The sequence below is a fragment of the Lithobates pipiens genome, unplaced genomic scaffold (genome assembly GCF_037356315.1).
Source record: "Lithobates pipiens isolate NorthernLeopardFrog02 unplaced genomic scaffold, aLitPip1_a1.2 Scaffold_8, whole genome shotgun sequence".
NCBI lineage: Eukaryota > Metazoa > Chordata > Amphibia > Anura > Ranidae > Lithobates > Lithobates pipiens.
In genome coordinates, this window is record NW_027507903.1 from 15,369,638 (window position 1) to 15,382,378 (window position 12,741).

The window sequence follows — 12,741 nt, forward strand, 5'->3', positions numbered from 1 at the left end:
ATTAGGTAAGTAAATCTACTTTTTCCTCTCCCCAGACGAAAACGGGCAGTTAACCCATGCAGTGTGGGCACAGCCCTACCTCATTAGAAAACTTTTTCTTTCTTTAAAAGTGGTTGTAAACCCTTTACCACTTTGACCTACAGGTAAGCCTAGATTAAGGCTTACCTGTAGGTCCAAGAAATATCTCCTAAATCTATACGGTTTAGGAGATATTTGCCCGAAGACAGGCACCGCTGTCTACGGCGCATGCGCCGTAGACAGCGGCGCGCAGGCGCACTGAGCGCGGCATTTCCAATAATGGAGCTGCCACGCGTGTCGGCTCCCGTGCGCATGCGCGGGAGTGACATCATCGCGGCTCCGCCGAATGACAGCGGCGGAGCTGCGAGACCCCACCGAAAAGATGGATGCGCCGGACTACAGGGGACAGCGGTGACATCGCTGGCTCCTGTGTCAGGTAAGTGACACATAATGGGCTACTATGCGATGCATAGTAGTCCATTATGCTTTGCCTTTGCAGGGAATGAAAGAGGAAGTAAACCCATCAGGGTTTACTTCCTCTTTAAGAAAAAAAACAAAAACAAAGACTTTAGTATCATTTTTAATATTTTACTTGATAACATGAATCTTGGAGATTAGAGTCCCTTTGTGGAATGATACATGCATACAACCAATGGGTGGTATTAGTAAAAATTTACATATAAAAGTGTTATTATTACATCTTATTGACACAACAGCCACAGCACCTCTCCCAACCCCCAATATTGAACACACAAAGTGACATGTATGTATACATCAGTACAGGAACAGAGTTATAATGAATATTGTTTGTGACTTGTCAGAAAGGCTCATACCTGGTTGGCCCTGTTCCTATCCAGAAGACAACAGTGGTGTCCACTTCCCTGGAGGAACAGAAGGTCTCCTGCATTCCGCATAAGATATGATACTTGAAGACTGAGAAACTTGGATCATTCATACGCCGCACCACAGACGCAGCCAGGGGGCGCTATAAACAACAAAACAAGTACGGTAAAATCGGTCCAAAAGAAATGCTACAATACAAAAAAGTTATCTATAGTAAGAAATATACTCTACAGTCACAATGCTAAACATAATGAAAATAAGGAAATTTGCATTTAATAAAAAATAAAATAAAAATCATATTTAAATGGAAAATACAGTATATTCCAGGCAGCTAGTTTTTGCAGTGACTACCATTAAAGAGGACCTTCCCTATCCCCCCACCGGCCCTACTCCATAAACCTTTAAACCTGACTGGGGGGGGGAACAATCATACATACCTTGTGAATTTTTCTTCATACTTTTTTTTTTTTCCCCCAAAAGAGTTTATTGAACATATTACATCATATACAGCAGTAAGCATATCACATCAATAACAATACATTCATGATGTTTTATTTCTACTGTACCATCTTTAGTATTGCTGGTGTTAGATCATCCAAGAGCTCATTCCATCCAACTCTTTTCCTTCATACTTACCTATTTTTGTCTTGCTTCTGTGCTGCCTGGGTCCCTGTTTCTGAACCTCCATTTAAAAAAAATGCTTGTGATACTGCACATGTGCAAGATGAAGCACATGACGTTATGCACTTTATGTTGCGCATGCGCCATAGGACACTACATTCATTTGTTGGGAAAAGAAGAAACCGTTCCTTGAGCTCTTGCATGATCTCACAGAAAGGGTTTATCTTGTCCGCACAGATGCCTGTAGTGTCATACAACGCACGTATGAGATGAAGTGCATGACGTTGTATGCCCCGTACACACGGTCGGATTTTCAAACGAAAAATGTCCGATGGGAGCTTTTTGTCGGAAATTCCGACCCTGTGTAGGCTCCATCGGACATTTTTCATCGGAATTTCCGTCACACAAAATTTAAGACCTGTAATGCCCCGTACACATGGTTTGAGATCTGGATCTCAGATTTTCCGACATGTCGGAAATTCCGATCGTGTGTACACAATTCCGACACACAAAGTTCCACGCATGCTCGGAATCAAGCGGAAGAGCCACACCAGCTATTGAACTTCATTTTTCTCGGCTTGTCGTACGTGTTGTACATCACCGCGTTCTTGACGTTCGCAATTTCCGACCAACTTTGTGTGACCGTGGGTATGCAAGACAAGTTTGAGCCAACATCCGACGGATAAAATCCATGGATTTTGTTGTAGGAATGTCTGATCAATGTCCGATCGTGTGTATGGGGCATTAGGCTTCATCTCACACATACTCAGCATGACAACACTGTGGGATTCCTCCTATCCCCACAGAGCACCTTCCAGGTTCTTCACTCTCCTCCCTCTCTGTCACTTGAAGTTTACTGTATAGGCCTATTCTCTCCAACTTCACTAAGAATTGCTGTGATCTACCGCCCTCCCTGGACCGATATCAACTTTCCTTGATGCCTTTTCAGCCTGGTGTAAAGGAAATTTGTAAATTCTATATATAATTGTATTCTATTTTGTATGTATTGCCCACTGCCCTCACAGTCCACAGGGCACTAATAATGTTTTCAGTACATGTTTTGCATTCTTTTGAGTGCTGATTAGAATTAGCCTGCCTATGTTACGCCCCTTAGTACCATAAAAGTACAATTAATTATTAATGTGATACCTATGTAATCATGTGTATAAAAACCTTCAATTGTGTCATAATAAAGCAGAACAATTATTTGGAAAGATACGGAGTGTATCTTTTGTGTCTGTTCGCTACTGCAATAGTTATTAATTTGGAACCAATAATCAATATGAGGATAGGAGTTGCCTAACTATAAATTCCCATGTCACTGACTATCCTACTTTCTCTCTTCTGAAATTCCCACAATCCTCCTCGGCGACTTCAACCTCCCTGTTAATACAAACACTCCTGCTACTTCTAAACTTCTTAGTCTAACCTCCTCATTTGACCTGAAGCAATGGGTACAGGCTTCTACTCACTCTGATGGCAACACCCTTGACCTTGTATTCTCCTACCTATGTGCGCCATGCAACCTCTCCAACAAACCTTTTCCTCTCTCTGATCACAACCTTATTAGTTATCACTCGTCCCTCCCTCCTAGATTGCAGGGCCCTCTGATTCTTCTTGTATTGTAATTGTACTGTCTGCACTACTGTTGTAAAGCGCTGCGCAAACTGTCGGCGCTATATAAATTCCTGTATAATAATAATAAAACTGTGAGACCTCGCAGTTAAGGTACAGGATTTCCATGAAGGTGACATTGCCCTCCCAGGGGTCATCTGTGTGACCAGAAGAGGTGTAACTAGAACCTCCAGGGCCCCGGTGCAAGAAACCACTAACAACCCCCCTGACTTTTGTCCAGGCCCCCCCCCCCCCACGGTAGGGGAACACCAAAGCCCAGTTGCAAGTGCAAGCTTTACCAGCCTGGTAGTTCCGACACTAGTGTCTTTTTTTTATTTTTTTTAACCATTTTAAACAATTTATTATTTATTTATTTAGGAGCCCTGTTGTGGGGCTTTGGTGAGATAGCAGTCTAAACAGACCTATGATGTTTCCCCTTTGAGACAGAGAAACAAGACTGAGGGCACCATCTCCTTCTCTGCAGCCTCAGCTACACAGAATGAATGGACAAGAATAGCTCCAATTCATTCACAAACTGAAGCATAGTAAACACAGTTTACCAAGCCTCAGTTATGAATGGACAGAGTCAGTGATCTGTATTGATCACTTTAAGACAAGGAAGGGGGTCGGTATGACACTATATAAATCCAGTATAATAATAATAATAATACTGTGAGACCTCGAAGTTAAGGTACAGGATTTCCATGAAGGTGACATTGCCCTCCCAGGGGTCATCTGTGTGACTAGCAGAGGTGTAACCAGAACCTCCAGGGCCCCGATGCAAGAAACCACTGAGGCTCGGTTCACACAGTACGCGGCACGACTTGCAGCGCTTTGACCTGCCGCGACCTCAGCGGCGACTTGCAAAACGACTTCTGTATAGAAGTCAATGCAAGTCGCCCGAAGTCGCCGCAAAAGTAGTACAGGAACCTTTTTTCTAAGTCGGAGCGACTCGAGTCGCTCCTATTAGAGCGGTTCCGTAGTACAGAACGGGGAGCGACTTGTCAGGCGGCGAAGTCGCCTGGACAAGTCGCCCCTGTGTGAACCGAGCCTAACAGCCCCCCTGACTTTTGTCCAGCCCCCCCCCACGGTAGGGGAACACCAAGGCCCAGTTGCAAGTGCAAGCTTTACCAGCCTGGTAGTTCCGACACTAGTGTCTTTTTTTTTTTTTTTACCATTTTAAACAATTTATTATTTATTTATTTATTTAGGAGCCCTGTTGTAGGGCTTTGGTGAGATAGCAGTCTAAACAGACCTATGATGTTTCCCCTTTGAGACAGAGAAACGAGACTGAGGGCACCATCTCCTTCTCTGCAGCCTCAGCTACACAGAATGAATGGACAGGAATAGCTCCCATTCATTCACAAACGGAAGCATAGTAAACACAGGGGAAAAAATGATATCATTATGAGTATGCCTTACTGAAAATGCTGGGAATAAAGAAAAAAAAAAAAAAGGAGGAAATCTGTTTTCAGGGTAACCTAAGTTGCAACATTTGCACACGTCTCCATTACTAAAAAGACAAGAAATTCTATAACTATCACATCAGTCCAGGATTGGCAGTATCCATCGTAGGATTGGCTCGCCATCGTAGGTGCAGTTGTGTTTTACAAGCGATATTTTTTAAGCCAATTTTCCCGTGTGCATTGTGTAATTATTAAATAATTATGTTTGTGGAATTCGACTAATCTCTAACAGATGGTGACAACAAGAAGTGCAGCAGTAAGTCAATACTAGCATTCCAACAGCTGTGTTATGAAGGCATTATACATGGAAATCCTTTCTAGGCTCATTACACCAGAATTAGGTAAATAAGATTTACAATATTGTGAGTATAATGACACAACATGTGCTTCGGAGAAGAGAATGCAGATACAGCAAAATAACACACCCCGCTACACAGCAAATGGAACGCTACAAGCTTACATAACCGCAAATGTTTTCTTGCTTGAATATTTAGGTTACAACTTTGTTTAAAGAAGAATTTCAGGTATCTATATTTCTTTATATATATATTTCTTTATATATATATATATATATATATATATATATATATATATATATATATATATATATATAAATATATATATATATATATATATAAAAAAAAAATATATATATATATATATATATATCTATATATATATATATATATATATATATATATATATATATACACCGTTTCCCCGAAAATAAGACCTAGCATGATTGTCGGTGATGGCTGCAATATAAGCCCTACCCCCCAAATAAGCCCTACCCCGTTTCCCCAAACATAAGCCTTACCCTGAAAATAAGACCTACAAGGATCTTAACTAGGGCTTATTTGGGGGGTAGGGCTTATATTGCAGCCATCACTGACAATCATGCTAGGTCTTATTTTCGGGGAAACAGGGTGTATATATATATATATATATATATTTCTTCATATTTGCAGCTTGGACCAAGCTAATAATGTATATAGGGCTGAAACAACTAATCGGTTATGAAATGAATCAATTAATATTTTAATAATCGATTAATTAGCCAGCCAATTAGTTGGCCTGCATACAGAATGCATTGTTTGTTTACATATCAGGAAATACAGTGCAGCACACATACAGCTCAGTACACCATCCATACACGCCAGTAAGTGCCTGAGAACTTGTGAAGGTGTGAGGAGCAATGCCTCATGGGACATGATCTCTGTCATGTTGCTAGGCAGAACAGGGAAAAGCCTTGTTTACATACGCATCTCCCCGTTCTGCCACAACATGACACGATCGCGGGCCCCCGGCGGACATAGAGTCCTCGGGACCTGCAGGCATGGAGTACGCAGCGGGCATGCGCCCACAATGCCACGACTTAAAGGGGATGTACCCGTATGCCCATTTGCCCTGCCGTGCCATTGTGCTGACATATATCAGGGTTAATGCATAGAATGCACTAAGGTGAAAAACCTTGAGGGTCCAAAAAGTCCAAAATGTATAAAGCTTGTCTGAGCTGTCAGAAAACAGGGGGCAGAGAGCTAAAATGATAAAATGACATTCTGCAGTGAGGAGAGCTCTAAGCCCTTGTACACACGGTCGGATATTCCAACAACAAAATCCGTCGGATTTTGTCCGAAACTGGTGTTGCATACACACGGTTGGACAAAGTTGTCGGAAAATCCGATCGTTCAGAACGTGATGACGTTATTTAGTTACGACGGGACTATGTTCAGGCTACTAGCAAATAGCTTTGGTCTAGGAATTTGATCTGAGCATGCGTGGCACTTTGTCCGATCGGCATTCTCTACAAACAATCGGACAAAGTCCGATCGGATCATGTTGTCGGAAAATTTTATAGCCCAGCTCTAAAACTTTGTCGGTCGGATATTCAGACGGAAACAGCCCAATGGAGCCCACACACGGTCGGATTACCCGACAACGCGGTCCGATCGGACATTTTCCGTCAGAATGTCTGACCATGTGTACAAGGGCTAAGAGCTAATTGGAGGGAAGGGAAACACTCCTTCACACAGCCCACAGGAACAGAGCTGAGGCTGTCAACCACAGTCGGTATGCTGGAGCCCCCCCCCATCATATTGCAAAGGAAAGAGGCTGCAGACAGAAATGACACTTCGTGCTCTGGATGAGACAAGTAGAAACTATTGAGGGATATGCTTTGCTCATATTTCATGCCTGAGGTTTACAACCACTTTAAGAAAATGCAAAGCATTCTCTGAATGGGGCCTGTGTTCACTTTGCAACAAGGCAGCCGCTCAGCATGGGACCCGGAAGTAAGTAGAGATCACTGGAGTAGTGGTGTCTACTACAGTGATTTCCAGCTTCCAGGCACATCAAACATGTACAGTATATGCATCGTTACATTCTTCCAAGCTTGATCAATGTAACTATACAGTGGAACCTTGGATTATAAGCATAATCCTTTCCAGGAGAATGCTTGTAATCCAAAGCACTCGCATATCAAAGCGAGTTTGCCCATAGAAGTCAATAGAAATGAAGATAATTCATTCTGCATTGGCTTCTATTGCATGCAATACGACATGTGGCCAGAGGGGGGGGGGGGGCGTCGGAGAGCCTCGGAAATACTCGGGGACAGCTCGGCTGAACTCGGAAAGCCTCAAACACACTCTGGAACGGAGTATTTCTGAGTGATTCTGAGTATTTCCGAACGGCTCTGAACCATTCTGAGTGTCTCCAGCTCCTCCGCACCTTTGGCCAATTGCGTTACTGCACGCCCAATTAGCTTGAATTCTGCTGGTTTTGCGAGACAACACTCGCAAACAGAGTCAGAATAAAATAGAAAAAAAGTTGCTCGTCTTTAAAAAAAACTTGTTAACCGCGTTGCTCGTAAAACCAAGGTTCCACTGTATATAAAAATATCCACACCTGGAATTCTTCTTTAAGATTAACGCTCCATTCACATTAGCATGACTCCAAGGTTGCACAAATTCCGGTGCGACTTTGGAGCGTGACATTAATGTGAGTCTGATCCAACTTTATACTCAATGGACTTAAGGTGCATCAAAAGTCACACCAAAGTAGCGCAGGCACCCTTTTCGAAAATCGCTGTGACTATAGGTCACACCGATCTGAAAACGTGCCATCGAAAAGAATGGCCGCGACTTTTCATGTCCAATGTTGCATGGCAAATTGCACAAGTGCGAAAGGAGCCTTAGTCACTAGCAAATACACCAGTAGCCACATTTGTGTGTATTTTCCAAATCTGTGACTTGTAGTTCTTTAACGGTTGGCATTTTGAAGATCGCCCATTCCCGATGTATGCTAGTCATTGGCATGTAAAGTAGTGCAATTCAAAAACGGAGTTTAAAATTGGCATTGGCGCGCAATCGGTGAAAATAAACGTCAACAGAAAATACATTTGACCAACCTTTTCTGGCTTGGTGTCCCAGCACTCCATCATCAGCTCTTGGAGTCTGTAGAACTGAACTTCTTCTGGGCGCCCCAGAACAGGCCGGATCCCTTTCGACAGCTTCTTAGAGATCTGGAGTTGGTGTTGACCTAAAGATGGCCGCTGGCCAGACAACAGTTCATACAGGACCATACCGAAGGAGAACATGTCTACCTGAAAAGAACAACACCTACAATTTACACCATTGTCGCTGCTTTCCTTGTTTCGCAACCTGGTTTACTGGAGTGATTTACATGGATCCACCACTAATCCGCTACAAAAATGGAATAAAAACAATAAATGTTGAGTGGTGCTATATTTAGTGAAACACAAATACACTGCTCAAAAAAATGTAAGGAACACTTTTTAATTAGCGTGTAGCATCAAGTCCGTTAAAGGCCTGGGATATTTATCTGGTCAGTTAAGTAGCAGAGGGGGTCGTTAATTTGTTTCAACTGCTTTGGGATTAATGAAATTAACAACTGGTGCACTAGATGGGCAACAATGAGACGACCTCCAAAACAGGGATGGTTTTACATGTGGAGGCCACTGACGTTTGTTTTCCCTACTCATCTTTTCTGACTGTTTTTCACTAGTTTTTCATTTGGCTAGGGTCAGGGTAGTATGAGGCGAAACCTGGACCCTATAGAGGTTGCATATGCAGTCCAAATCCTCCAGGATGGCACATCAATAGGTGCCATTGCCAGGTTTGCTGTGTCCCGCACTACATTCTCAAGAGCACAGAGGAGATTCCCGGAGACAAGCAGTGACTCTAGGAGAGCTGGACAGGGCCGAAGAAGGTCCTTAACTCATCAGCAGGACCGGTATCTGCTCCTTTGTGCAAGGAGAAACAGGATGAGAACTGCCAAAGCCCTACAAAATGACCTCCTGCAGGCCACAGGGATATACAATGTACTATTAACATAAAAGCACACACACAAGTTGGACTTGATGGACTGGTGTCTTTTTTCAACTTCATCAACTATGTAACTATGTGTAAATATTTCTGAACCAGAAACAGACTTCATGAGGGTGGCCTGAGGGCCCGACGTCCTCTAGTGGGCTCTGTGCTCACTGCCCGTTACCGTGGAGCTCATTTGGCATTTGTCATTGAATACCAGAAGTGGCAGGTCCGCCACTGGCACCCTGAGTTTCTCAGAAGTGAGAGCAGGTTTACCCAGAGCACATGTGACAGACATGAAAGGGTCTGGAGAAGCCGTTGAGAACGTTATGCTGCCTGTAACATGGTTCAGCATGACCGGTTTGGTGGTGGGTCAGTGATGGTCTGGGTAGGCATATCCATGGAGGGACGTACAGACCTCTACAGGCTGGACAACGGCACCTTGACTGCCATTAGGTATCAAGATGAAATACTTGGATCTATTATCAGACCCTACACGCTAGTGCAGTGGGTCCTCGGTTCCTTCTGGTCCAAGACAACGCCTGGCCTCATGTGGCGAAAGTATGCAGCCAGTTCCTGGAGGATGAAAGAATTGATACTGAATGGCCTTCATGCTCGTCTGACCTAAATCCAATAGAACACCTCTGGGACATTATGTTTTGGTCCATCCAACGCCACCAGGTTGCACCTCAGTCTTTTCAGGAGCTCAGTGAGGCCCTGGTCCAGATCTGGGAGGGAATACCCCGGGACACCATCCCTCGTCTCATTAGGAGCATTCCCCAACGTTGTCAGGCATGCCTACAAGCACGTGGGGGCCATACAAACTACCGAGGACCATTTCGAGTTGCTGCAATGAAATTTTAGCAAATTAGACTAGCCTGCTGCATAATGTTTTCACTTTTTAGGGGGTGTCTTTGAATTCAGCCATCTGTAGGTTGACAGTTTTCATTTCCATCAAATGATGTGGCATCCCTTCTGTTCCTAACACATTACCCAGTCTATATCCGTATAGATATCCAGCATGGGATTTTTCCCCATTGAGATCTGATGTGTTTTCAAAGTGTTCCTTTCATTTTTTTGAGCAGTGTAATATATATATATATATATATATATATATATATATATATATATATATATATATATATATATATAATTTATTTATTTTTTAGGAGAAACATTCAAGATATATGCTTCTCAGGGTTCCTCTGATCTGATGGCCAAGGCTGACCTCTCAAAAGCTTCTCCAGAAACAACAAGATCGATATTCATATTACAGAACACCTCAGCGCTTAACATTTTTCTCTTTCTATATAAGGAATATCATTTGTTCTGAGACATGCAATGGTTGTAATAACAGATAATGCCAATATAAAAAAAAAAAAATCTTTACAGATATTGATGTAGATCTAGTCATCCTTAAATGCACAATGCGTTTATAAAATCAGTAATAAAAAGATTGAACAAGAAAAAGCTATACTGTACTTCACACACTTTTACGGCAAACTTCTAAAAGCGTGACATTCAGTTTCAGTCATTTCAGGGAGAATGTCAGTCTGTAGTAAAATATAGAATGGATGCAGAGTCTACTGTAGGGCAGTGGTCATCAGCCCTGTCCTCAGGGCCCACTAACAGGCCAGGTTTTATGTATTACCTTGGGGAGATGCAGACTAGAATACGGCAATCACTGAGCAGCCAATGATATCACCTGTCATGTATTTAGGTTATTTTGCAAACCTGGCCTGTTAGTGGGCACTGAGGATGGGGTTGATGACCACTGCTGTTGAAGACATGACAACAGTTTTAATCCACCAAACCAGCTTTGCTTAACCTTGTTAACATGGAGGAACCTCTAGAATAACTTTCCTGCTCTTGTATTGGTAATCAGTGTAGGACCCCCTTATTTTGGTGGCCATTGATGTGCCCCTTCACTGGTGGTCAGAGACATGCCCACTTATATAGATGGTCAGTAAGACAGGCTTCCCTAAAATGGTGGTCAGTGGGAGAGGCACCTATTTACATTGGTGATCAGTGAGAAGAATGTTCCTTACATTGGTGGTCAGTGAGAAGAATGCCCCTTACATTGGTGATCAGTGAGAAGAATGTTCCTTACATTGGTGATCAGTGGGAATAATGTTCCTTACATTGGTGATCAGTGGGAAGAATGTTCCTTACATTGGTGATCAGTGAGAAGAATGCTCCTTACATTGGTGATCAGTGAGAAGAATGTTCCTTACATTGGTGATCAGTGGGAAGAATGTTCCTTACATTGGTGATCAGTGAGAAGAATGTTCCTTACATTGGCGATCAGTGGGAAGAATGTTCCTTACATTGGCGATCAGTGAGAAGAATGCTCCTTACATTGGTGGTCAGTGGGAAGAATGCTCCTTACATTGGTGGTCAGTGGGAAGAATGCTCCTTACATTGGTGATCAGTGGGAAGAATGTTCCTTACATTGGTGATCAGTGAGAAGAATGCTCCTTACATTGGTGATCAGTGGGAAGAATGTTCCTTACATTGGTGACCAGTGGGAAGAATGTTCCTTACATTGGTGATCAGTGAGAAGAATGCTCCTTACATTGGTGATCAGTGAGAAGAATGTTCCTTACATTGGTGATCAGTGGGAAGAATGTTCCTTACATTGGTGATCAGTGAGAAGAATGCTCCTTACATTGGTGATCAGTGAGAAGAATGTTCCTTACATTGGTGATCAGTGGGAAGAATGCTCCTTACATTGGTGATCAGTGAGAAGAATGTTCCTTACATTGGTGATCAGTGGGAAGAATGTTCCTTACATTGGGGATCAGTGAGAAGAATGTTCCTTACATTGGTGATCAGTGGGAAGAATGTTCCTTACATTGGTGATCAGTGAGAAGAATGCTCCTTACATTGGTGATCAGTGAGAAGAATGTTCCTTACATTGGTGATCAGTGGGAAGAATGTTCCTTACATTGGTGATCAGTGGGAAGAATGTTCCTTACATTGGTGATCAGTGAGAAGAATGCTCCTTACATTGGTGATCAGTGGGAAGAATGTTCCTTACATTGGTGATCAGTGAGAAGAATGCTCCTTACATTGGTGATCAGTGAGAAGAATGCTCCTTACATTGGTGATCAGTGGGAAGAATGTTCCTTACATTGGTGACCAGTGGGAAGAATGTTCCTTACATTGGTGATCAGTGAGAAGAATGCTCCTTACATTGGTGATCAGTGGGAAGAATGTTCCTTACATTGGTGACCAGTGGGAAGAATGTTCCTTACATTGGTGATCAGTGAGAAGAATGCTCCTTACATTGGTGATCAGTGAGAAGAATGTTCCTTACATTGGTGATCAGTGAGAAGAATGTTCCTTACATTGGTGATCAGTGAGAAGAATGTTCCTTACATTGGTGATCAGTGAGAAGAATGTTCCTTACATTGGTGATCAGTGGGAAGAATGTTCCTTACATTGGTGATCAGTGAGAAGAATGCTCCTTACATTGGTGATCAGTGAGAAGAATGTTCCTTACATTGGTGATCAGTGGGAAGAATGCTCCTTACATTGGTGATCAGTGAGAAGAATGTCCCTTACATTGGTGATCAGTGGGAAGAATGTTCCTTACATTGGGGATCAGTGAGAAGAATGTTCCTTACATTGGTGATCAGTGGGAAGGAGGAGGAGGACACACCCAAAGAGCTCTCTGTGAGAACCACCCATTTTTCAAGCCTGGGCCTTGCCTGCTAGCTCGGCCCAGGAATAATACCTGATCCTGGGGGAGGCCCTGAGATGGATCCCCCTGATGACACGGGGCCCAGTGAGGAGGAGGTGGAGGATCTGTCTGTGGGTCCGGGCCCTGGTATGGATGCCAGCGTTTT

The 12,741-nt window shown here is 43.0% G+C and overlaps 1 protein-coding gene across 1 annotated transcript in view; it reads right to left on the bottom strand.

Moving 5' to 3' along the window:
• The window catches only part of LOC143963333 (leucine-rich repeat serine/threonine-protein kinase 1-like), a gene marked incomplete in the record, with an annotated part of 364,270 nt that overhangs the window by 48,186 nt on the left and 303,343 nt on the right, over nt 1-12,741 (bottom strand). The window contains 2 exon segments of the mRNA XM_077472944.1: nt 852-1,003; nt 7,969-8,163. Of these exon segments, the coding sequence (XP_077329070.1) occupies nt 852-1,003; nt 7,969-8,163 (347 nt within the window).